Source organism: Xyrauchen texanus, chromosome 2 (assembly GCF_025860055.1).
Source record: "Xyrauchen texanus isolate HMW12.3.18 chromosome 2, RBS_HiC_50CHRs, whole genome shotgun sequence".
Classification (NCBI taxonomy): Eukaryota; Metazoa; Chordata; class Actinopteri; order Cypriniformes; family Catostomidae; genus Xyrauchen; species Xyrauchen texanus.
Window position 1 is genome coordinate 19,441,838 of NC_068277.1, and position 24,095 is coordinate 19,465,932.

Here is a 24,095-nt window from a genome sequence, read left to right on the forward strand (position 1 = left end):
GTACAGTACCTCTCAAGGGGTTGGATGAAAACTGAAATGTGGGGCATATTTTGAAAACAAGTGGTTATGGACAGAATAATCTCATGAAATAAGATTGAATCATACTGGTACAACTGGTACAAGGGTGAAATATTACTGCAAGGCAGGTGTTTCCTACCTCTTTTAGTATAACCCCTCAGTCAGCATAATGAATTTTTTATTTTTTTTATTTTAACAAACCCAACTGGAAGACCATCCTTATAATGACCCTGAAGTATTGAAGATGACATTTAAACCTATAAGAGCTCACATAGCTTTCTAAATGCTTCTTAATCAATTCATTTTAATTTGACAAACAACTTAAACCACCATGGATTATTTGTATTTGTGTGTCTTATTTATTGATGTTCACCTTACAACCTTATAGGGTGAATGTTTTATACATTTGTAGGTTTGAGTAATAGAGAGCAGCGATCCCATGTACTGTATATACAACAGATGGCACCAGTTTTATTAGAGGTAACGCAGAGCAGGAATCTTGTTGCCATGGACGCAATGTGTTCGTATGAGTGGCATGCATGCAAGGGATCAACTGGATTGACCTCCTTGCTCTCGGGTTAACAGAAGCCGTGTGTGTATCTAGTTCCCGGTGCCTCTGTGTGTATTTTTGCATGATTTGCACAAGAATATGTTAGCAGCATGTTCTGGAAGGCTTAAACACTGAGATTCACTCAATGGTATCATTACTCACCCTGTGAGAAGGAACAGAAGGAAAAGAGAGCGAGAGAGAGTGTGATACAGCTTGTGGAACTTTGGCTCCTCCTGGACTGTAGGCCTCATGTCTTGTAAAAATTACTCTTGCCAGTAAGTATACATAGAGTCCAGAACCCTGTGTTTATCCAACATGCATTCACTATGTTTGTCCTTGAGGTTAGCATGTAGACGATGTGTGGCACTCCCACTCAAGAACATTATGCTTCAATTTGCAGGTGTTTTTCTTTTGTGTGAAAATGTCACAGATGCCATGTAGACTTCTTCTCACTGCTGTGTGTCTAGGGGGCTCAGATAGTGTTAAGACTGTGTTATTTGATACACATACTTGGCTGGTAGACAAAATAGACGACATGTGGATATTAGAGTGTGAGAGTTTGTGAGAAAGACTTCCTGCAATATTATTCTCAGAACAAGGCAAATAGAGGGCAGTCCTAGTCCCGAAAGCTAGGGGTGATTTCTTACACTAAATTAATGTCAGACAGGAAGACTGGGAACAGGTGTTTCCTGTGCAAATGAAGCAGGTTCATCATTGGCTGCCTCACTTGCTTTTACATTCTCTCTCATTTCTTTCTTTCAGTCTAATTTTTACTTTGCTATACTAAACATGTTTTCTCCTTCCCTATTTCTTCTCTCTTTCCTCTTATTTTGTACTTTCTATTCTTTTAAATGGGGAAAAAAATATCAATTGAAACAAGTATCAACTGAATGAACATTATATTACTTGTTTACAACATTTATTATGAGGTAGATTGTTATGTAAATCAGAATAAAAACAAAGAGGTTCTCTCACATTTTGATATGCAAATGCTTTTAACACTAACATGTTGAATGAAGGTTTCCTTAAGAAGGCACCATATTGTATGTCAAATTTATACAGTCTGAATTCTTTTTAAATATGACATTGTAGCCCCAAAAATTTACAAAAACATAAAAAAATTATTTGATTTTGTAGGAGTATAATGCAGTCTTACACCACACTCAATATACAGACTGTGAACAATTTTTCTACTGCTGTATGAATAAAAATGTATCTTTTGCAGTCTAACAAAACAAGTCTGTCGAACTGTGAATTCAAGTGGCCATGCAGTACACACTGTAGGCTGAACAGGATGGTGTTAATGATAGTATCTCGGGTGATTGTAACATGCGATCTAACAGTTTGTCTGTCCAAATTTGTGACATTGGCTTTAACTTGTTTCTTCATGCCTGGCTTGAATGTTCAAAAGACAGTCTTTATAGTAGGACTTAAGGGCTGACAACTGAAAAATCCCTCACTGTCCGCATTTGTCTGAACCAAAGCCCACCAGTGGAATTTCTTCACCATTTCCATGCTCATAATCTCTCATTTTGTCAGACAGGGGACACAGGTGACCATGTCGGACACACTGTTTGGTAGTACTGCTCATGCTTATTGGCATGACTTGTCTTTGAAATGCCTGAAGAAGGATCCTGGGTGTTCTGCAATAAATTCTGTGTATCCTGAGGGGAGGCAGATGGATAAATTCTGCCATTGAGATCCTCCACTCGCCCATGATGCCTTTCTGTGTGTATGCCTTTTCTTTGTAAGTCCTGAGTATCTCCTCTTTTGTGTGTGTGTCTGTGGTCTAAACGTCTGTATTGTGCAGTTGACGGATGCTGATTATGTGTTGAGTGTGTATGTTTATGTGGTGCATGTGGCTCAGACTGCAGTTTCTCAAGATGTGGCGGTGTGTATTCCTCATACGAGTCTGAGTGGGAGTGTTTCTGTGCAGTGTTGTTTCCCTGTAGGCACTTTCCCTTGACGTCCTGCCCACGGAAGCCTCTTAATTTTGGGCTCCAGTGTTCCCTCCATTGTAGGGCCATCGTAGTGCGATCTGAGACTAATCGCCGCTCCTCAGGGACCCAGCTCCGCCCACTTTCCTCTGCACCAATCAAGAGGAAGGTCCGACCAACCTGAAGTGCAGGACAGCCACAGCTTAGGTCTCGGTCCGGAACCCAGAGAGCTTGAAGGCCACGCTTTACGTGTGAAGATCCCGTGCGAAAAACTGACTGGACCAGCACAGAAAACTGCCACCAGGGGCCTGAACGTTCCTTACCTTTCACCTGCATCTTCAGCACTGAGATAGAAGTATCACATAAAACAGGAAAAAAGGAAGTTAGATGAAATAAGATTATTACAGCCTGATCTCATGAAAATTATGAGACTGTGGCAACATTTTTGCAGTTTTGAGGTGAAATGTCCACTGAGGGGCGCTAAAATCAAGTGTAATGTTCTCTCAAAAGATTATGTTTTTAAAGTTAATGCTCTTTGGAGTTTGAAATGAAGAAAACCCACCTCCCTAACCTAAACCTTTAACCAAAACCTAACCAGTAGTGTCATAAAAAGCAAGTGTGAAATAACAGAGCACTAACCTTAAAACCCTCATTGGTTTTTGCAGTTTTAAATAAACAAAACCAACATCCCTTACCTAAATTTACGTGCCCAAGTACAAAGAACCTGTCGGGCCCCCTCCTTTGGGGGTCTTGTTTGTTTTTCATGGCCCTTCGGGTCCCAGACTGCTTTTACGATAGTGTCATAAAAGCAAATGCTCGATGAAATACGCAATTGCCAAGTCATTTCATGGGGCTTCTATGACACTTTAGGCTGATGTGATATGATTTGCTGGACTCAAACCCCAGTCTCCTGTGTTCTTAGTCCAATGATCTACCAATTGCACCACCACACAACTTTATTATGTTTGAAAAAGCTTGTAAATGTAGTTATGTAATACAAGATTTAAAACGTATCATCTTTCAAATCATGCGCTACAGTAAAAGTGTCTCAATCTCATAAGATAGTATTGTGTGGGAAACAAAAAGTATGTGATAATGAACTTTTAATCTGCTGTTTTACTTGTGATTTGCATGAAAGTGAATAAAACTTGTTGTCCTCTAGTGTTTATTTCACCAGAAAAATGCAGTGATATGTAGGAGGCACGTAAAACTCATTCTGCACAAATTTAGTTATAGTAATGTGGTTCTGTGACAACAGGTTGAGTAAATATTAAAATGAAAGGAGTAATTCACCCAAAAATGAAAATCACGCCATAATTCACTCACTCCAATGTGAACGAGCATCTCTCATGCACTCATAAATGTGCTATGGACATCAAGATTTTACTTAAAAATGCTTAAATGCATGTTGTTTCTTAACTAAACCTATCGTACATCTTCAGAAGACTTGGATTATGACGCACGAGCCGCATGTACTACTTTTATGATACGTTTGGGTCCTTTTATAAGCTTTGAAGTTAGGCAATATCAACTGCCATTGTATTGAAAGGAAGGACTGGAATATTCATTAAATATCTCCTTTTGTGTTCCAATTCAGAAAGAAAGTCATACAGCTTTGGAAAGAGGGTGAGTACAAATTACAGAATTGTCATTGTTGGGTGAACTATCCCTTTAATTAAGGGAATAATGGCTATGATCTGTCGAGGAAATGCTTAAATGTCTCTTACAAATGTGCTGTGGATACAGTTAGCTTAATAATGATTTTGGGAACCTCTATTTAACTCAAAATATTAAGTTACAGTAGAAATGTAATTACTTGATTGCATTTAACATTGTGAGGATTTTATCTGAAGCACACCTGCCTGTGGTGTTTAGGACGTACCATAGTCCTTGAGACAGTATGTCTCTAAATTCATTCTGACTTTAGCTTGGGAGGGTGAACAGTAAGAAAGACACTCTTCGCCTGGGGGGGTATGGGAGAGAAAATTACATTATAATACAGAAAAATACATAATTTTTTTTAACATTTATTTTTGATTAGTAGAAACATTAATGGACCAGAAAAAAGACCACTGAATTAGTAAAAAGCTGTGGCTGGTTTCTCCAGCGAGCTAGAGATGCCAAGTCTATTGTTCGATACAGATCACAGTAATGTGTGTGAAATCAATCAGTTGAAATGGACGGCACTCGGTTAAAGTGCTTCCAAAGATTTTAGCATAGCAGCTGCAACAGGTATATATTACCATAATTTGGCAGACTGTAAAATATTCTGTTGCTGCCAATGGTAAAATATGTTTTATCTATAAAGAACATTTCTACATCTACCCATATATTTTTTTCATGCTGTCTGCTGGTCACCAGTCCAGATTTCAAGATATTATCACTCTGAAAAATATTTAATTCACTCAGCTTTGCTAATGCTGTCATTTGAGGGGCAATTCACCCTTGAGAAAAGGGAATTTTTGTAGGTGATACTTGCTTGTTCTCAGTGGAGCTCCTTTTGTGATTACAGAAAATTGTGAATTGATACTATGAGCTTTGTTCAGATAATTTTGGAACCAGTTCCAAGTATATTTGTGTTGGACAAATATAGTCGACATAGAGTGATCTACTATAAGAATTACTTTACACAAATCAGCGTGTTCTGACACTTCTTTGGGTTTAGAAAGCATACATTTACAGGGGTTAAATGGAATGCTACTAATAAATTCCTCTTTCCACACTGAAAATTAGAATGATTTATTTTTTTTAAGTAAAATCCATTACTGAGAAAAGTCTGTTCTCTATTATTTCATGATTTTATCATTATAATATAATTGTTAGTGGTGCCTGCACTATTAGTGCTCAAATGTGTGGCTTTTTAAAAAGAAGTATGCTTTTACTTTTCTAAGTGTTCAAACTTATTGATTGCCTGACAGATAATAAAATGGGTGCTTAAATCCCTTTGACTTAGATTATTGGAGGGACCTGAGCCATATTCTGGAACCAGAATACCATACAGAGTTCGAGGGCTTTGGACTTGGGCTAGTAATCACCCAGTAAACCTGAACATTATAAACAATGCTATTTGTCAAACCTTTAAATAAATAAAATAGAATCTTTAAAGGATTATTACGGGTTTAATACAAGTTACGCTTCATTTACATCATTTGTGGCATAATTGTGGCAAAACAATCCATTATTTCCTTAAAAAAATAAGAATAAAGTTACAGTGAATATTTGGGTTTAAAGGCAGAAATGTATATTGTGCTTTATGTTTATGTACTTTTCAAAGAAAAATGTATTCTTCTGTTAAATCTTTAAAGTAGTCATTTTCAGGTTTTAGGGTTTATGGCATTATTCATGGCCATAAATAAATGAAAATTGAATATATCTTTACATAGAAAAGATTAGTAAGTTATTTTATCCCAGTAAAATCATGTTAACCAACATTTTGTGTATGTCTTGTGGCTATACTTTTGAAAGATTAAGTATTTTAACGTTTACGGATGCCCCATTCACTTTCATTCTAAGTGCCTCTCTGTAACTTAGATTTTTGCATTTGTTTTCTTAATTTTTTCCTGTTTTTTGCTATTTATTTATTTTTTTAAAGGAGGGATGAAATAAGTCAAAAGTACATTTTTGGGGTTGTCAACATTATGCCACAAATGCAATTGATTGAGCTTAACTTATACAGTATTACTTATTGTTTACAGCACATATCTTATCCACAAGTGGGCAGTAAAACACAATTAATGAGCAAAGTTTCAAAGGTAGTACAGAGTCCTTATTTTGATCACAGACTACATACACAGTGTACATATATCAGAAGAAAAAAAATATAATATACTCTGCCAATTGCCTTACCAATGCTGTACTGGGGCTGGTAAACTGGGGTGGGTGGTGCTACCTCCTGAATACCTAAATGAACAACAGACAGAGAGATATGGGAAGGGGGTCTCGTTAAATTACAGCAAGCAATGACAAGTTTATTTGTGTTCCTTTCATTTTGTCCTTCCTCTTTTTCTCACCTCCACTGTGGGTGACTTGGTCTAAATCCTGTGGTGGCTCATTAGGGCGTAGTTGCCATTTGTAAGTGTGTGTTTGTGTATATTTTTGGATGAGAGAATGGGGACATGTGTGTTAGTTATGACTGCAGCTCGCCCCATTGTCTCCAGTGCATGCACCGCTCTTGTGTCACAAATGTGTGTAGGTTTGTTAGAGTGTGAGTCCAGACAAATTTGTGCATGTGTGTGGTCTTTTTTAAAAGCCAACAGGGCCACCTATCAGTACACTCTCTGTCAAATACATACACTTACTGCCCTTGACAGGTCTGCAGTGCCATGTCAACCATATTTTATCCATGCGCTCTGTACATCTGCCTACACCTCTGACACAACTGGGGCACTGACACCTTATCCTTACCCCCCCCCAAACTCTAAACTCCTCAGCTATAACTCATATCAAACATCAAGGGCTTGATGCTTCAAATGCTTCATTCAAAAAATATATACAGGTTTAAGAGGGGGGTTTCTGGCTGGAAAAGGGATGGTTCAATTAAAGTGAATGGTGACTGAGGCTAACATTATGCAAAAACATATATTTTTATGTTCCACAGAAGAACGTACTTGAATTCATATGGTTTTGGAACAAATACCAGTAAATGATGACAGATTTTTTTACTTTTGGGCAAACTATCCCTTTAATTGTAAGAATAAGTGGCTAGAGTTTGGTTGACTGAGGAAATCTAGTTGTTATAAAAGAACAGTTGTTGCAAAATTTGTTACATAAAGTTTAACATGGATAACATGAGACTTCCTGTTCTATGTTATCCAAAAGAAAGACCCCCCACAAATATTAGAGTGTTGTGCTAATTATATCTGATGTCTGGCTCACTTTCCCTGTGATAAACGATGGCTGCATTTACTGCTCTGTGAGAGGTTGTGAACAGCCCTTTAGTGTTGGTTATGTTTTTAGCTGCGGCTCGCCTTTGGTGGAGGAAAGACAGGATCTCACGCTATAAATATCCATGTTGAGTCGATCCATGTAGAACAACAAACAAGCTCTTCTATCACTGAGCCGTAACCCTTGAAGAATTATGCGTCTGTCATGCTGGGTGGTACACTAACAGGTCTGATTCTATTCCACGACAGGTGTCACTTTTCATACGTGTTACCTGAGTAGAAATATAAAAGCGTCTTTGGCCCCTGTGGCATAAGCCATTATATGAACTCAGATACAGAAATGCAGCAGATTCAATGGATTATCATATTCTGAAACTCCAACAAAGTACAATCGTGAGTGAAGCACCCTAAAATCCAGGAAAGGTGATTGCAGCGTTGATGAAAGCCCAGAGACACCACATGAGAAGTTTTGGAACTTTGTATGGAACAAGTTATTCACAGGAATGAGGTGAAGGTGTTAGGGATTCAGTGAGAGGCTTCTACTAAATCCTTCATAAACAAACAGTAGTATGACTATGATGCAATGGGACAGTGATACTGAGTTCAATTATACAACAAATTAAGCAATTTTGTTGAACTGGGTCAAGAGCAGTCAAGGTAAAAAATAAATCTGAAAAACAAAATGTCATATAACAGATGCTAGTCCTTGTTGTGGCCAACAACTCTATTGTTCTATTTTTCAGATTACAATCAGAAAATAGTAATGCATTCTTTTCAGAAAGTCAGAAAGGAGCTGTAATACTCACGGATGCATGGTCGGTGGGGAGACTGGCCTTGCTTGTACCCGGGGGCACAACGGTTACACCTCTGCCCTATGACCCCTTCTCTACACAAACACTGCCCCGTGGACTGGTTGCACCAATGGCCCACTGCACCCATGGGATGGCACTGGCAAGCTGGGGGAGAGAGAGAGAAAATGACATGATTAAAGATTAGTAAGAGACAAAAAAAGAGCAATGAAGAAAGAACTAGATGTATTAAATTTGAAGAAAACAAATGCATTAGGTAGGGAGGAGAGACAGTGAGGTGAGTATACTATGTACACTTTTTTGGTTCCCATTTGCTCCAACAGCAAATTTCCATGACTTCTGATTAAAAAAATATATATAAAAAGAATTTAGAACGTCTCGGGTTACATGTGTAACCCTTGTTCCCTGAAAAAAGCGGAACGAGATGCTGCGCTGCTAAGCGCTACGGGGAACAACTCTAGCTGTGAACCGAGTTGAATAATGTGTGTAACACGTCAATGAACATTGACCGGAATTTATAGCCTCGGCTAAGGTAATCATTAGATGCACCTGCGGCCAGGCTATAAATGGATACGTCACCAGGTGTCGACAGATACTTCTTTTTGAAGAGCAGTCCTGGGACGTCCCAGTGCGGCAAAGCAGCGCAGCATCTCGTTCCGCTTTTTTCAGGGAACAAGGGTTACACATGTAACCCGAGACTCCCTTTACAAAAAGCTTCACTACGATGCTGCGCTGCTAAGCGCTACGGGGAACGCAATACCCACGCTGCCGCACTTGGGGCTGTCCGGACACCTACGGTTGTGCAGTGTACTCACAAAAACGCAAGAGGTCTCAGACATGAGCTTGAGATGTTGACTCAAGGGCATAAGAGCCCGGAGTAGCATAAACATCTAAACCATTCAATTTTGATGAATGTGTGCGGAGAGGACCAGCCTACCGCATCACAAACTTGTTTAGGCATGGGCTGAGATGTCAACTCAAGGACATAAGAGCCCGGAGTAGCAAAGCATCTAACCCATAAAGTTCGATGAATGTGTGCAAAGAGAACCCTATTGCAACACAAACTTGTCATAAAAACTGATGAATGTGAGCGGAGAGCACCAGCCTGCCGCATCACAAACTTGTTCAGGAATGAGCTGAGATGTCGACTCAAGGGCATAAGAGCCCGGAGTAGCAAAGCATCTAACCCATAAAGTTCGATGAATGTGTGCGAAGAGAACTCTATCGCAACACAAACTTGTCATAAAAACTGATGAATGTGAGCGGAGAGGACCAGCCTGCCGCATCACAAACTTGTTTAGGCATGGGCTGAGATGTCGACTCAAGGACATAAGAGTCCGGAGTAGCAAAGCATCTAACCCATAAAGTTCGATGAATGTGTGCGAAGAGAACCCTATCGCAACACAAACTTGTCATAAAAACTGATGAATGTGAGCGGAGAGGACCAGCCTGCCGCATCACAAACTTGTCCTGACATGAGCTTGAGATGTCGACTCAAGGGCATAAGAGCCCGGAGTGGCAAAACATCAAAACTATAAAAATCTAATGAATGTGTGTGGAGAGGACAACCTGCCGCATCACAAACTTGCTGCAGAGGGAGACCTCTAGCCAAGGTTTTAGAGGAGGAGAGCCCTCTGGTAGAGTGCGCCCTAAAACCTACTGGCGAAGCTTGACCGCGCGCCTCGTAGGCCCGGGCAATGATGAGAATGCCTCTTTGAGGGCACCCCGCCCACCAAGCCGTGGCAAACTGCAGTGGCCACATAGAACTTGGCAGTGGCGAGGCAAGTGCCCGCTGACAGTTCTTTCTACAGAAAATCCAGAACTGAAGCAAACTGGCAGTAAGCTGGTTCTGTAATAAGAACTTTAGTAGAAGGAAACGCATGCAGGTGCATTTCTGCTATGTATGCGTTACTACAATCAGCCCCTCCCGAGGGGGGGGGGGACTGGGCGACTCGGGGAGAAGTAGAGGAGACATTGCGCTATCAACAGAGGCGAAGAGGTCCTCTTCTGCCCTGTAAAATCTACCCAGATCAGTTCCAAGTGGAGGGAGCCCTAGCACTTGAAATGGTCTCGATAATCTCAAGAGAAAACCCTGTGAACCTCATTTGGTACCCTTAGGGGCCAGACATGAAAGGTTTCACAATTCGGGCCAAGGATGAGAAGGTCCTCCCTGTTCGGAATCGCCCAAGGCGAGCCGTCGAGGAGAGGAATTAGCTCCGAGAAAAATATCCTGTTCGGCCAGCGCAGCGCCATTAATAGGAGGCAAGACCCTTGCTGGTGAACATCGCCAAGACTCCCGGGAGCAGAGAAACCAGGGAAAGAAATGCATACAGACGCATACTGGGTCATGTATGTGTCTTAACGTCCAGACCCAAGGGGGCTGGGTGATTTCAGGGAGAAGTAGAGGAGACATTACGCTATTCATAGAGGCGAAGAGGTCCTCTTCTGGTCCTCGTCAGAAATACAGCTGACAAGAACGTGGGTCTCCTTGATGATTTATGTAAGAGGCTACCGCTGTATTGTCCACCTGCACCAAGACATGGCAGCCTCAGGAGGAGGTATTTCAGGGCCAGAAATACAGCCATCAACCCGAGACAGTGACTGTGACAACCGAGCTGATGACCCTCCTATCCCCTTAAGCTGGAGGACCACTTAAGGCCTCTACCCCGCCCGTCAGGGAGGCGTCTGTCGTTAGCAGTCTGCGACAACAAGACGTACCTAGAGTGGGACCCAAGGCAGAAAACCGGGGTCTGAACCACATAGAAAGGGAACGAAGCCTGAGGCACGTAACCCTTTTTAGCCTAGGGGTTTTGGCCCTTGGAAGAAATCCCCTGGCTTTTGGCCATAACAAAAACGGTCTCACGAGCAGAAGGTCCAGAGGGATCACCGTGGACGTGGTCGTCCTGAGACCTGGAAATCGTTGATACTGATAACAGTGCAACCTTGACCTAGCCTGACTTTGCCCTGGGTGATTTTAATGGACTCAATCCTAGCGGGAGACAGTTGTGCCCACATTGTGATTGAACTCCATATGATGCCCCGATAGACAGTGTTCTGAGTAAGAGAGAGGACGCTTTTCTTGAGGTTGAGCCTCAACCTCAGAGAAACAGATGAGCTAAGACGATGTCCCTGTGCTGAACTGCCAGTTCCTGGAACTGCGCTAGGATCAGCCAGTCGTCTACATAATTCAGAATGCAGATGCCCCGGAGTCGCAAGGAGCCAGCGCTACATTATGCATTGTGAATGTGCGGGTAAAAAGGGCTAGGCTGAGTGAAAGAACCTGACCCTGGAAGACTTCGCCCCCGGAAGTGAACCTCAGGAACTTTCCATGTTGTGGCAGAACTTCTAAATGAAGTATAGAAGTGTGTCATAAGATCGATGGTGACCAGCCAAACGAGTTGTAGGGCTTGAGACACGACCGTCTTGACAGGCATGATCTTGGACTTGAACACCCACGGGTAGTTCAAGCTTTAAGATCTAAGCCAGACGCCACCCCTCACCCTCCATGGGAAACGGGAAGTATTTAGTGTAATAACCTAACTCTCTCTCTGGAAGGGGAACACATACCATGGCCCCTTTAACCAGGAGATTGAGTTTTTTTTGTTTTTACATAAAAAGAAATCCGGTTCACGGTAGTGAGAACACGCCGTTGAAACACGGAAAAGCGGCGAGTGAATTAAATCCTGATGCCCTTATAAGACCCACAGAAAAGTATATATCCGGCAGAAGTTTCCACGCTGCCAGGATCGCTGAGATGAGTATTATATTTTAACACTTCCTGTTGAGGGGTTGTCGAGTGTTTCGCGTCCTGAATAAAATGCAGCAACAGCGAAAACACCCAATTTTGACGGATGCCTCTGCAACCCGAAACACCAAGAGGTGGCGGGAATGGAGGGGCTTTGAGGGGGTACCGGGAGGGGTGAAGTGAAGCACGCGCCCCGTCCCGAGGGGAGCTACCCCCTAATCTAGGCGCAAGACAGTCAGGGTTTTCTCTTACTAGAATTTATAGTCCTGAGGTCATGCTTCGGGGGCTGGAGAGGGCGGCGAGACAGTCCCCAATCCCTGGGAGGACGAGCACGACTCGCCATGCTTTGCTTTTGAGCCTCCCTTCAGTCAGGGCCGAGGCGGGTCTGAGGCTTGCTCTTCAAGCGCAGAACCCACACTCAGGTCGTCCAGGAGGTCAGCCTGGTACGCCTGTAAAACAGCATAGTGTGCAGAGCAGCACCAGCCTGACCTGCTGCTTGATAAGCCCTTCCAACTAAAGTGGAGGTTGTCCTACAAGGCTTTGTGGGGAGAGAGGGCTTCTTAAGTGACGATGCCGAGCCCGGCGAGAGATAGCCTGCAATGACGTCGAGGGTATATGAACACGGGAAGAAAATATATATATATATATATATATATATATATATATATATATATATTATTTATTTATTTATTTTTTTTTTTAGGGGTTCTCCATGAGCGAAAAAGCTCTTCATGGAGGTTATCAAAGAAGGGAAGGGACCCATGAGGCGTTCCCTTTCTTAGACTGGAAGATAAAATCTATCCCCTAATTTGGAGCGTGTGGGGGTCTCTTTTTCGAAGAAGAAAAAGGGATCAACCCGTCTCTTGCTCCTCAGCCAAATCCATGCAAGAGCCCCACGAACGATCTTTTTTTTTTTCCGTGAGTGCTGACTCCCGGAAGCAAGCAAGGCGAGCACGACGCACTCTGCCTGTTAAAGCAAATCGCAGTGCTCGCACCCACCCTGCTGCAACGTGAGAGCAGCGTGCTCTTACCCCCAAACAAACAGAGCAAAAACTGATGTGTGTCGTCTTCAGCTATAGAGCGAGAAGAGGGGAACATGCACCGTTTGGGGCTTTCAGTCATTCTCTCTTTTTTTTCTTTCTTTTTTAGAAATATATATATATAATATTTTCTAAACAGAAGAGAAAAGAGAACAACGTTCACTGCACACTGCCTAACTGATTCTAACTCCTAACAGAGGAAAGAAAGTTTTGACAGGGTTTGTGAAACACACAGAAACAGAATCGCTCTGAAAAAAAAGTTTCTGACGACACCTGGTGACGTATCCATTTATAGCCTGGCCGCAGGTGCATCTAATGATTACATCAGCCGAGGCTATAAATTCCGGTCAATGTTCATTGACGTGTTACACACATTATTCAGCTCGGTTCACAGCTAGAGTTGTTCCCCGTATCGCTTAGCAAGCTTTTTGTAATGGGAACAATGGATTATGGAAGTCAGAAGTGTGAAAGATGTCAAACTTACAGTCACTCCTTCAACAGCTGTATTTAAAACCCCACTGCAGAAGTGGTGACAGGTTTATATAATACAATTTATAATGTTTTAAATTTCCACATTATCTAAAAAAAATTTTTTTTATATGAAAACATTTGGAAACGTGTCATCACAGTCTGTGAAAAGGGCCCATTAGCATAGGACTAACATGTAGTAATCCTACACAGACCCCTTATTCAAAACTCATTCACCTCATTTGACATTTTCCTCATAAAACATATGTGTGATGGCAGGAAGACCATAGAGAGGAGAGCTATCTTCTCTGCTTTTGCCCAATCCTTGTTCATCTAAACAAAGCACCAACCATCCTACAAACATTTATACACTCTTAAGCTCTAAATCTTTTAGCTCCCAAGATAATTATTTTAAATTTAATTTAAACATTTAGGTGTTAGTGCAGGTCTTGTGGTATGTTTCAGAACATAATTTAGATATTGTATATATTTCACTCTCAGGTTGTACATTAAATTACACATAAACATGTTGATACTGTATATGACATGCATGCTTTAGCATGCAATGTAAACTGATGTTCTATTGGGACATTGAATAAAATGCTCTGTGAGCATGCCGTACACATGAAAGCAGACAAAGGCAAGTGTCAATGCACATTCCAACACTCATAGTGTAGCCATAACATAAACACAGTATATGCGCCTTTCACAGCCATACATCTACCCCACAAATGGCAAAGACAAAAGAAATTAAAAATCTCCATTTGTGGAAAAGGAATAATGATTCACACACTTATGTACCAGCTTAAACTGGGTTAAAACATCTTGAAATATGATTTCCACACACAAAATACAGACACATCAATTGTTACTGACATTGGCAGGCCTTGCGGTGGCTGAGTGGTTTGCTGTGGTCACGTGTGTATCCGTTCTGGCAGAACTGGCAGTGGCGTCCTGTTGTGTGGTGCCGGCACTTCAAACAAATGCCTCCACTGACTCGACCAGACTGTTGATAGACAGCCATACTGAATCTACACTTCGTAGAGTGACCATTACATTCACATGCTGAGAGAAAAGAAAAAGATGAGGGCAGAAAGAGGATTGAAAATGGGGAAGGAAAGCAAAAAGAAAAAGACATAATTATCATTTGCCATTTTAAATGATCAGATAATGCAGATGTTAATGCTGCCTTAACATAAAATTGTGTAGTAATAAATACAGTGGTGAATCATTCTAATCCTATATAAAATATACAGACAAACAGACACACTCTTATAACTCACGGGCGCACGGGTGTGGTTGGCTGGGCGTGGCCCGTTGCCATGGCCGATCATAAAAAAATTGCTCACACACGTCACAGTCCGGTCCAGATGTGTGATGTTCACATTGACACACTGCACGTCCCTGGTTGTCACGACGACAGCGGGAGGCATGGCCATTGCACTTGCACCTGCCTCCAACCTGCAGGTCGGAAAGCGCGAGAGATGGTTTAGATGGAGTGTAAAGGGCAGATGGGGTGAGTTGATGTGTGGCCTTTTTTCTTGATTTAGAATGGGACTTCTCCCTCCCTCCATTGTATCTTCTTCTCCTCAACTCTCGGCCCTTGGAGCCCTGCTGCTGGGTATTTACAGACCAATCACATGTGCCATCCTGGCATGGCTTCCAACTTTCCTTCTTGTGGCTCCTTCCCCTACCTCTTCCCTCTTTACCTTGAGATCCCATCTCCTTTCTGGTAACATTGTGGCCACTTTGCTGCACAATGCTTTTATTCAGATTTCTCAGTGTGGATTTCTCTTTATTTTTTTCTTGTCTACTTCCCAAAATTTCTGAGGTTTTAGCCCCTGTTTTTTTCTCCCCTAACCTAATAATAGTGTCCCCCCTATCTCCCCCTGCTCTCCCTCTTAAGGCACGTCCCACCTCATTCAGTTTCTCTTCTTGCTTTTTTATTTTATCCATTGATAGGTGAAATACTATCTTTATATCCGTAGCAGTAACCCAGTCTTGGAGCCCTGGACTGTAGTCAAAATCTGGTGAAGAAGGACGCCCATCCAAAGTTGAGAAAGCCAGCACAACACTTCCACGGTGCTTCTGCAGAGGTCTGGGATCTGTACACAGTGGCTCTGTCTCTTGGTGCTTTGTCAGAGCCACAGACTGGTCAGGAAGGCCAAATTTCCCCATGCAGTCACTGGAATAAAACTGTAGGGGCCGCCAGCTCCGGCCAAAGTCCATTGACTTCAAGATGGAGATGGAGTAAGACTCCACTGCCTTCACTTGTTGACAAAACTGAAGACTAATGTAAGTGATTTCAAAGCGTCTTTCCAGGGGAACAGTGAAAGTCCAATCCCCACTACTCAAGCCTTCAGCAGCTGTCCAACATGTCAGATTGTGGGGGTTATGAAGATCTGTTAAGGTGCTGATATTCATCTTGGGTCCTTGCTGGAGATCTTCCATGGTCACAGGCACACCGTAGGCAGTATTGACAAATTCAGACAGGCAGTGGCGTGGACGGCCATCCAAATGGTAACAGGGATCATAAGGAGAGGTCCAGCTGAGAGGAGATTGAGAAAGGAGAGGAGAAAGAAGGGAGATTGGGAATAGGGTGAAGAGGACAAGGTGGAGGAATGAGAGGGTCTGGAAAGGAGGGGAGTGATATCTGGACATGATGTAATCAAGCCTGAAACAGTAGGGCAGGAGAAAGAGAAAGACAAAACAGCAGATTTTATAAGCGTTCCCATTATAAAAGGTCACAGGATATTGATGGATTTACATGACATTTGATTGAAGCCAAAAACAGATGAGAGCATTGCGATATCGATTTTCTCAGAACACACCACCTGTACCACAATTAAAAACATCCAGCTCATGACACTCATTCGGAGGATTCGAAGTATACCATTTTACACACATAATCCAGCTTTTTAAATAAATTAATCTTGACATTTCAAGTCCATAAAGAAGGACAGGGGCAGTTGAGTGTTTAAACATGTAGAGTTTGAAAGAAATGATGAAAAGCATGTGGAGTAACTGGTCCAATATTCAGACCCCTTTCCCATTAATCATATTTATGGTCATCATCCACTCTTTCTTAATCTAAACCTGACCAAAGCAGATGGGGAATTGAGAGTGGAGAGTGGAAAGGGGAGATGAAAGATGGAAAGGACTACTAAGATTACTGCGTGATCAAGAGAAAGATATGGTAAATGGTAAAATGTAATACTCTTTATTGTTATGTTTTTAATATATATATATATATATATATATATATATATATATATATATATATATATATATATATATATATAAATATATATTTTATTTTTTTATCTTAATCTGATACCCCTTCTGTTCCAATATGATCATACGGGAAGTCGGCATGTTGTGTCCGAATGTTCCAGTACCCTAGGATCGCCCACATTATGCCAACTCACTAACAAGTGCCATATCCCTTCAGATCATGTTTGCCTGCCATTGTGGCATGACTATTAGCGCATTGTGTCAGCAGTGTGGGAGATCAGGATTCGCATCTGGCATTGACACCAGGAAGTAAACGCGTTCGCACAAATAGAGACAGGCGTGATTCTGAGTTTGCGGTCTCAAAAGTATTTGCATATATTACAAATGTTGCCCTACAACTATTGTCCCTATTTATATACTATACCAGTGTGAAAAGAAATAATAATTGAAGGTTGTTTTAATTAAAATTCCTTTTTTTTTAAAAGGTGGGAAGGGTGCCTTTTACCCCAAGTGTGGAAAAGCCACACTTTTTTTTATTATGAATTTTGATTAAAACATACTTCAATTGTTATTTATTTTTACACACACGATGTTGCTCCATCAATGTTTTGAAAATTTTTATACACTTTGTGACCAGAAAAAGCACATTTCCCTTAAGGTGTTCCTTTAGCCCCATTGTACCCTAATATAATCCATTACTACACAACACAGTCCCTGAATATAAATTCCAAATAAATTGTGTCAGTTTGAGATTGGAAATAGCTAAATATAAATATATATATTATCTTTATATATGTTTGTTTGTGTGGGAGAGGGAGAGAGAGGGAGAGAATGCAAGAGGAAGTGAGATGGACAGAGAAATGAGGGGATCTATACTAAGATTAGAAGATAAAATAAAGTGGCAGATTTATAGTCTGAATGTGAGCAATGCATATTCAACTCCAGCCTTCATTCAGCCACTTCCTTTGGCAAGACAGAATAATCCTGAACCTGCCTGTCTACTGGCAGATAGTAATGAATATCTCTGTCCTCCTCTACTTGGCTTGATGACACAGCCTGCTTATTTATCTGTTTGACACCACAGAAAATTGCAAAATCTCGCCTGCAGACATGAGAAACAATACATTCACTTTTTCTTAGACAGAGTGATATACAGCCCTGACAATTTATGGGTTTAAGAAAAGCAGGCATTTAGGTTGAGAACTAAAACTCTGCAGTTGTTGAACTGTTGGAGATGCATCCTAAACAAACATAACACTACTGTGTCTCCTTAACATCTGCTTAACGCCACTCTCCCTCTGTATCTTTGTGGTGAGTCGGTGAGTCATCTGCCCTCATAATTCTGGGAATATTCCTAAGTGTTGATGATTGATGATAACCTAACAAGCGTTCGACATTGACAGCGAAGTCAGCAGGGATGCATAAACGACCCGGTAGGAGAGAAGAGCACTGAGAGATTCACGAGACTAGTCACCGGGCTCAATTAACCCATTGCTTAAAATATGAGGACCCCCAAGGGACTTGAAGGTCAAAGAAAGCAAACTGAGGGTGAGAGGTAATATCTTCCCTCTGCCTCCTGCTGCATATCACCGTCTCTTGTTGTCAAATTCACTTTCTCTGTTGTTCTGTGGCTTTTTATGCTTTTATAATTCTTTTAAAATATATATTGTATGAATATATCAAATATATAAAATATAACCTTCTCCGCCGGAGCGCATTCCAGGGTCCGGAGTGCGGCTCGCGATCATTCCACACATGTTGCGATGTGCCCCGGGGGAAAACTGGGGACACTGTGAAAAACTCATCAGCATTAATTGATCTTTTAAATAATTGAATATCCTGTTACAGAGAGACCACTATGAATCTGGGGACGATGCGTAACACTGTAAGTCGGGAAAGTGTTTAGATACCCATGGCTGTCGCGGGGTGGCAGAGAGAAGTGTGGGTTTTGAGTAGTGACTATTTGGTATTGGTCTAGCCTACTCTTTGCCTGGTTTGCAATTGTACTTGGCTTTATTTAACAAATAATTAAGCATAGCTCAATTGCACACGCTAGATGAAATAATGCTTATAGTTGTAAAATATGTGTATGACTTTCTTTCTTCTGCAGAACAAAAACAAAGATTTTTAAAGAATATCTCAGTTCTGTAGTGAAAATCTCACAATGCAAGTGAATGGGTACCAACATTTTGAAGCTCCAAAAAGCACACAAAGGCAGGCTAATAGTAATCCACACAACCATAGTGGTTTCCACTAAAATCATGTCTTCTAAAATACATAAATAATAGGCATATGGGTCAGGAGATTCAGTTAATCACAGTTCAGTTGATCAGCCACCACAATCGGGAAAAATGTGATCTCAGGGATTTCAACCATGGCATGATTGTTGGTGCCAGACCAGCTGGTTTGTGTATTTCTGTAACTGCTGATCTCCTGGGATTTTCACACACAACAGTCTCTAGAGTTTAATCAGAATGGTGACCAAAAACAATAAACATCCAGTGAGCGGCAGTTCTGCAGACGAAAACACCTTGTTAATGAGAGGTCAACAGAGAATAAGCAGACTGGTTCAAGATGACAGAAAGACAGAACAGGCTACGGTAACTCAGATAACCATTCTTTACAATTGCAGAATAGCATCTCTAAAAGAATAACACGCCGAACTTTTTGGCGTATGGGTTACAAGACCACGTTGGACATTTTATTTGGATCTAGTGTTCCTAATAAAGTGCTCAGTAAGTGTATATATGAGTTTGAGTTTGTCAGCCCACTTCTTCCTATCACAAATTCAGACATGTTCAGTGGTCGTATCTTCAGCAACACGTATGTAGGCCCCTGGATTGTGTTTCCACAATTTGCCTTGCTCTTTCCATAAATTCACACCCGACGTTGTAGGAGAGCTGCTAATTGTCCTTTCCTGTTTACCAGAAGCTTTGAAACTGATCCGACCCATCTTCATATGTTATCACTCAGTCAAAGAGAAATAAGCGGAACAGCTTTGTTTATGCGAGGAGACATAGTTGAGTCAGTCTTGACTGACCATTACACGGATAATTAGTAGCATAAATAACACATACTGTATTAGCCTATAGTCTTTATTTATATATAAATATATTATCTTATCGCGACTCTAATATAGGCTAGGCTAAAAGAACGAGAAGTCAGCAGAAGGCCACCAAATCTAATTTTAGTGGACTTTTTTACTCTCGCGATTAGCCACGTGTGAGCCGAAAGAAAACCCGATGACAACCTTGAGAATGACTCTTAGAGTTCCTTCCTCGTTAGCGGGTCTTTTAGTCGAAATCCTTCAGATCTTGACGGACAACATGTATTATGGGGAAAGAAAAAAGCTTGTAGGCCTACACACGATTACAGCAGATCAATTTCAAAGAAGCTGTTACAAATGCATGTTTGATGAATACTTGACTGACAAATAAAAAAGTAAATTTTATGACAACAACAAAAAAAGAGCTACTTTTTGCTATGAAATCAAATCCCACTGACACATACATATAGGCTATTTGTCAAAATGCAATATGCCTACAGAACGTCATAACGCATACTTTAAAAGTTACGTCAAACATTGTCTCTCGAAAATGCAATAGCCTACCTGTTACCTCGCGCAGTGCTGCTCTTCACGTCATAAATTTTAACCCTTGGGAATGTTGTCGGACAGATGAAAAAGATTTGGCCTGCTCAACACATTTTAACATTCTTGTCATGGACGACAGCCAGTCAAGCTATTCCTTGAGATAAACCTACACGTGGGATGCACACTCAAACATGATCGAAATTAACGGATTTAAAATGCATGATTTATTACACTTAACTCCCTGGCCACAATTAATCAATCATTCACTGCTCGAGGCATCGCGTTTTCCTCAGAAGAATTAGAAAATGAGGGATAGAACACGTGAATTCAGCCAAAATATTTGATATTCTCTTGTGCGTCCAAATGCACAGATAGGCCCACACACACACACACACACACACACACACACACACACACACACACACACACACTCTCTCTCTCTCTCTCTCTCACACACACACACACACACACACACACACACACACACACACACACACACTCTCTCTCTCTCTCTCTCTCTCTCTACACACACACACACACACACACACACACACACACACACACACACACACACACTCACACACACCTGTTTAGGCATGTCACAGTTGCGGTTAAAATCTTGTTACTTAAAGTTATTTTCCAAATAGTCAACATACATGAAATTAAACACATTTTGGTGACGTGGGGACTGTTGCACACTAATGTGTACGCTATCTTGAACCAAAGGCCTCCGTTTGTCAGACACAACCCTCGTCTAGGTCTGGGAACCTTCAACAACCTGATGTTGGAACTTACCGGTGTGAAAAAAACGAACAATAATATAATTATAATGGGAGAAAAAATACAATAAAATGCTTGCACTATATATGGGCTATTTGTTATATTATTTATATTCACACTTTGTCAGACATGCGTGACATTTCAAGGGCCGGTCAGGGCTGTTTTAATAATTGTGGAATTTGAATCACGATCTATGCAGGTTTTTTGAGATCTAATTCGAGCAACCAAGACATAATTTTTAGACTACCTTTTGCGCTTTTAACATCTTTACATAAGAATGTTCATAGTGCGCCTAAGTCATAACTTTAACACATGCCTGGATCCAAGCATGGATACACACATGTTTGAATGGGAAAACACATGTAGGCTACAGAAGACAGCGGCACGGGGAGAGAAAAGGGAAAGGAGAGACAGATCTCTCTCTCTCTCTCTCTCTCTCTCTCTCTCTCTCTCTCTCTCTCTCTCTCTCTCTCTCTCTCTCTCTCTCTCTCTCTCTCTCTCCCACGCTATGTGTGCCCTGGCAGTGAAATCACGAAATTTCCCTGCAGGTTTCGCATAAATGTTGAAAAACAGATGCACGTGAAATCGTCGTCCTTATGCTCTAGTAATGCCAAGCACAACATCCCCACGATGAATCTAAGGTGGAACAATTAGCAAAGGGGGTTTCATCCCATTTAGCCTTAATTAAACGTATAAATAAAAATGAACCATGTGTTTAAGAAGTTACACGAGATAATACATCATCTTGTCCAGCACATATATGGGCAATAGCTGCTGCAGGCTAGTTAAAATCCAAAGCCCACGAAAAAGATAAACTGATCGCAGGTCTTTCGAGATTTCAAAATTTCCACTATAATTTAAGTTTGTAGCTACATTGTGCAATGAGATTTTAAGTCGTATGGGATATGAACTAACGCCAAACCTATAATGATTGTTTAATGGCAAATTCTGTTTTATGGAGCTGTAATTACAACCATTCGTGTTTATCAGTTGACCCGACACGTCACAGTATAACGAGGCACAAGTGCGCCCGCAGAAGGAGAACGGAAATTGCATTTTTGTACTAAAATAACGGTTTCGCAGCTGGCCACCTACATGGCCTGAAGCTGTTATTTTTGGGGTTTACACCTCCTCCCCCAAATAGGCCGCAAATAGGCTATAGCCATAGCTTGATTAATCATCAATCAGATGAAAATGATTTGAAATTAATTATTTGATGCACTTTCTATTACATCACGTTTGATAATTGTGCCCCTTAAAGGATTACACAAACTACATATGAAGTTCAGATCAATTAATGTGCATCCTTAGAAAATACCCGATATGAACGTTTTGCTATTTAGGCCTATCTGCGCGTGCGATTCGTGGAAAATGGTTGCATATAGCGTAGGCGTATTTAACATTAAACGATCGTAATGAAAACAACATTATTCATTATTAAAGTAGACGAAAACATCAAATTGCTTAATGTAACATAAATAATCTTTCAGAGTTGCTTTGACATTATTTACCGTGTAGGCTGGCTATGCTTAGACGAATGATCTCATTATCCTTAAATTACGCATAACCTTCCGGCAGAACAATTTTGTACAATTCACATCCAACGCATCCGCCACTGACCGGTAACGATTCCTAACTATGACACTCAAATCAGTTCCCTTAGTCATTCAACAGGACCATGTTTCCCATCACTTTTTAGTAATTTCCTTTTGGGAAAGGTTTTGCGCTTAAAAAAGTTACAAATTAACAGGAGGTCTGATATAAGTAGCCTAATAATATTTCGATCTGATAAGAAAAACAGTCAAATGTAACAAACAAACCATAGGTTAAACATCGTCCTAAAATAATAATAGCTAATTATTATTATTATAACAATAATAATTGGCTAAGAGGCCTAATAATAATACATATTTTTGTTATTAAGACATTTTTGATACTGAAAAACTTGCTTCGGGACTTGCTATTAAAATACAAATGCTAGAAATCTGTTGATTATGCAATTTGAGTGAGCAAAAAAATAGACTATTGTGTGCCAGTAAATCACGATATTGTTTTTAACTCTTGAAGTGTTTCTTATTTGAGGTCTGCAAATAGGGCTACAATTAAATAGATAAATTATTTAAAATGTCAAATAAATTAACTGATTATATGGATAGCCTACGTTGAACTAAATGAAACCCCATTGCGACTAATATTATAATATTGTGGACGTGGATCAAAATTATGACATTTGATTTAAAAATCATATAAAAAAAATAGCAGTTTAATTTTGTGGACATTCAGTCCACGTAATTTATTTTAAAAGAAAACTTTCCTTTTAGTGCCAAATCTACTTCCCCATCACAGGTTAAAACTAATCAACTCAATGTGTGGTTCTACATTTAAATCTTATGCCACTTGTCCTGAACAAACCTGTTTAAAGACAGCGACAGAAACGGGCAGAAAGGTGCACACAAAAGAGCAAAGTTGAGGTTAGGCTACCTACCATGTGCATGTCAATGCGGGTTGCAGCCGCGTCTTGATTGAACAGACAGATTCTCAGACGGACAAACGCACATTAAGAACTCAAGCTCCAGCTGCATTCAGTGCGCCGCGGCAGGGTTACGTATCGCCCTGACGTCAACTCCTTCACACACACACACACACACACACGCACGCACGCACGCACGCACACACACACACACACACACACGACCTATCCTTATGAGGACTCTCCATAGACATGACGATTTGTATACTTTACAAACTACAGATACTATCCCTAACCCAAAACCTACCCCACAAAAAAAATTTCAGCATTTTTACATTTTCAAAAAACATTTTTTTTTTTTTTTTTTTAAAAAGATTTGAATTAGGGACACTAGAAATGTCCTCATAAATCACATTTATAGCATAATAACCTTGTAATTACCATTTTGTAACCTAAAAAATGTCCTCGTAAACCACTTAAACCTGCCCACACTCACTCACTGAGTGCCCTTACAGTTAGAATGTATGCTCAAAGAATGCCACTCAGGCATCCTTTCTTGGTTTCTTGAT

The 24,095-nt window shown here is 40.8% G+C and overlaps 1 protein-coding gene across 1 annotated transcript; it reads right to left on the bottom strand.

Moving 5' to 3' along the window:
• Positions 1-1,502: 1,502 nt before the first annotated feature.
• Positions 1,503-23,637, bottom strand: ntn5 (netrin 5). Its single transcript, XM_052151963.1, has 7 exons — positions 23,542-23,637; positions 14,734-16,124; positions 14,327-14,515; positions 8,195-8,344; positions 6,352-6,405; positions 4,388-4,468; positions 1,503-2,849 (listed from the first exon to the last, which is right to left on the bottom strand). The coding sequence occupies exons 2-7, from the start codon at positions 16,109-16,111 to the stop codon at positions 2,104-2,106; spliced, it is 2,598 nt and encodes an 865-aa protein (XP_052007923.1). The 5' UTR covers positions 16,112-16,124; positions 23,542-23,637; the 3' UTR covers positions 1,503-2,103.
• Between the last annotated feature and the right edge of the window lie 458 nt (positions 23,638-24,095).

Bases quoted from the DNA above. Each gene is read 5' to 3' on its own strand.
- ntn5 (XM_052151963.1), bottom strand. From the start codon at position 16,111: ATGTCCAGATATCACTCCCCTCCTTTCCAGACCCTCTCATTCCTCCAC. The intron at 14,516-14,733 runs GTGAGTTATAAG...CTTTTCTCTCAG, and splicing joins CCAACCACACCCGTGCGCCC to CATGTGAATGTAATGGTCAC. The intron at 2,850-4,387 runs GTACGTCCTAAA...CTTCTATCTCAG, and splicing joins ATACTGTCTCAAGGACTATG to TGCTGAAGATGCAGGTGAAA.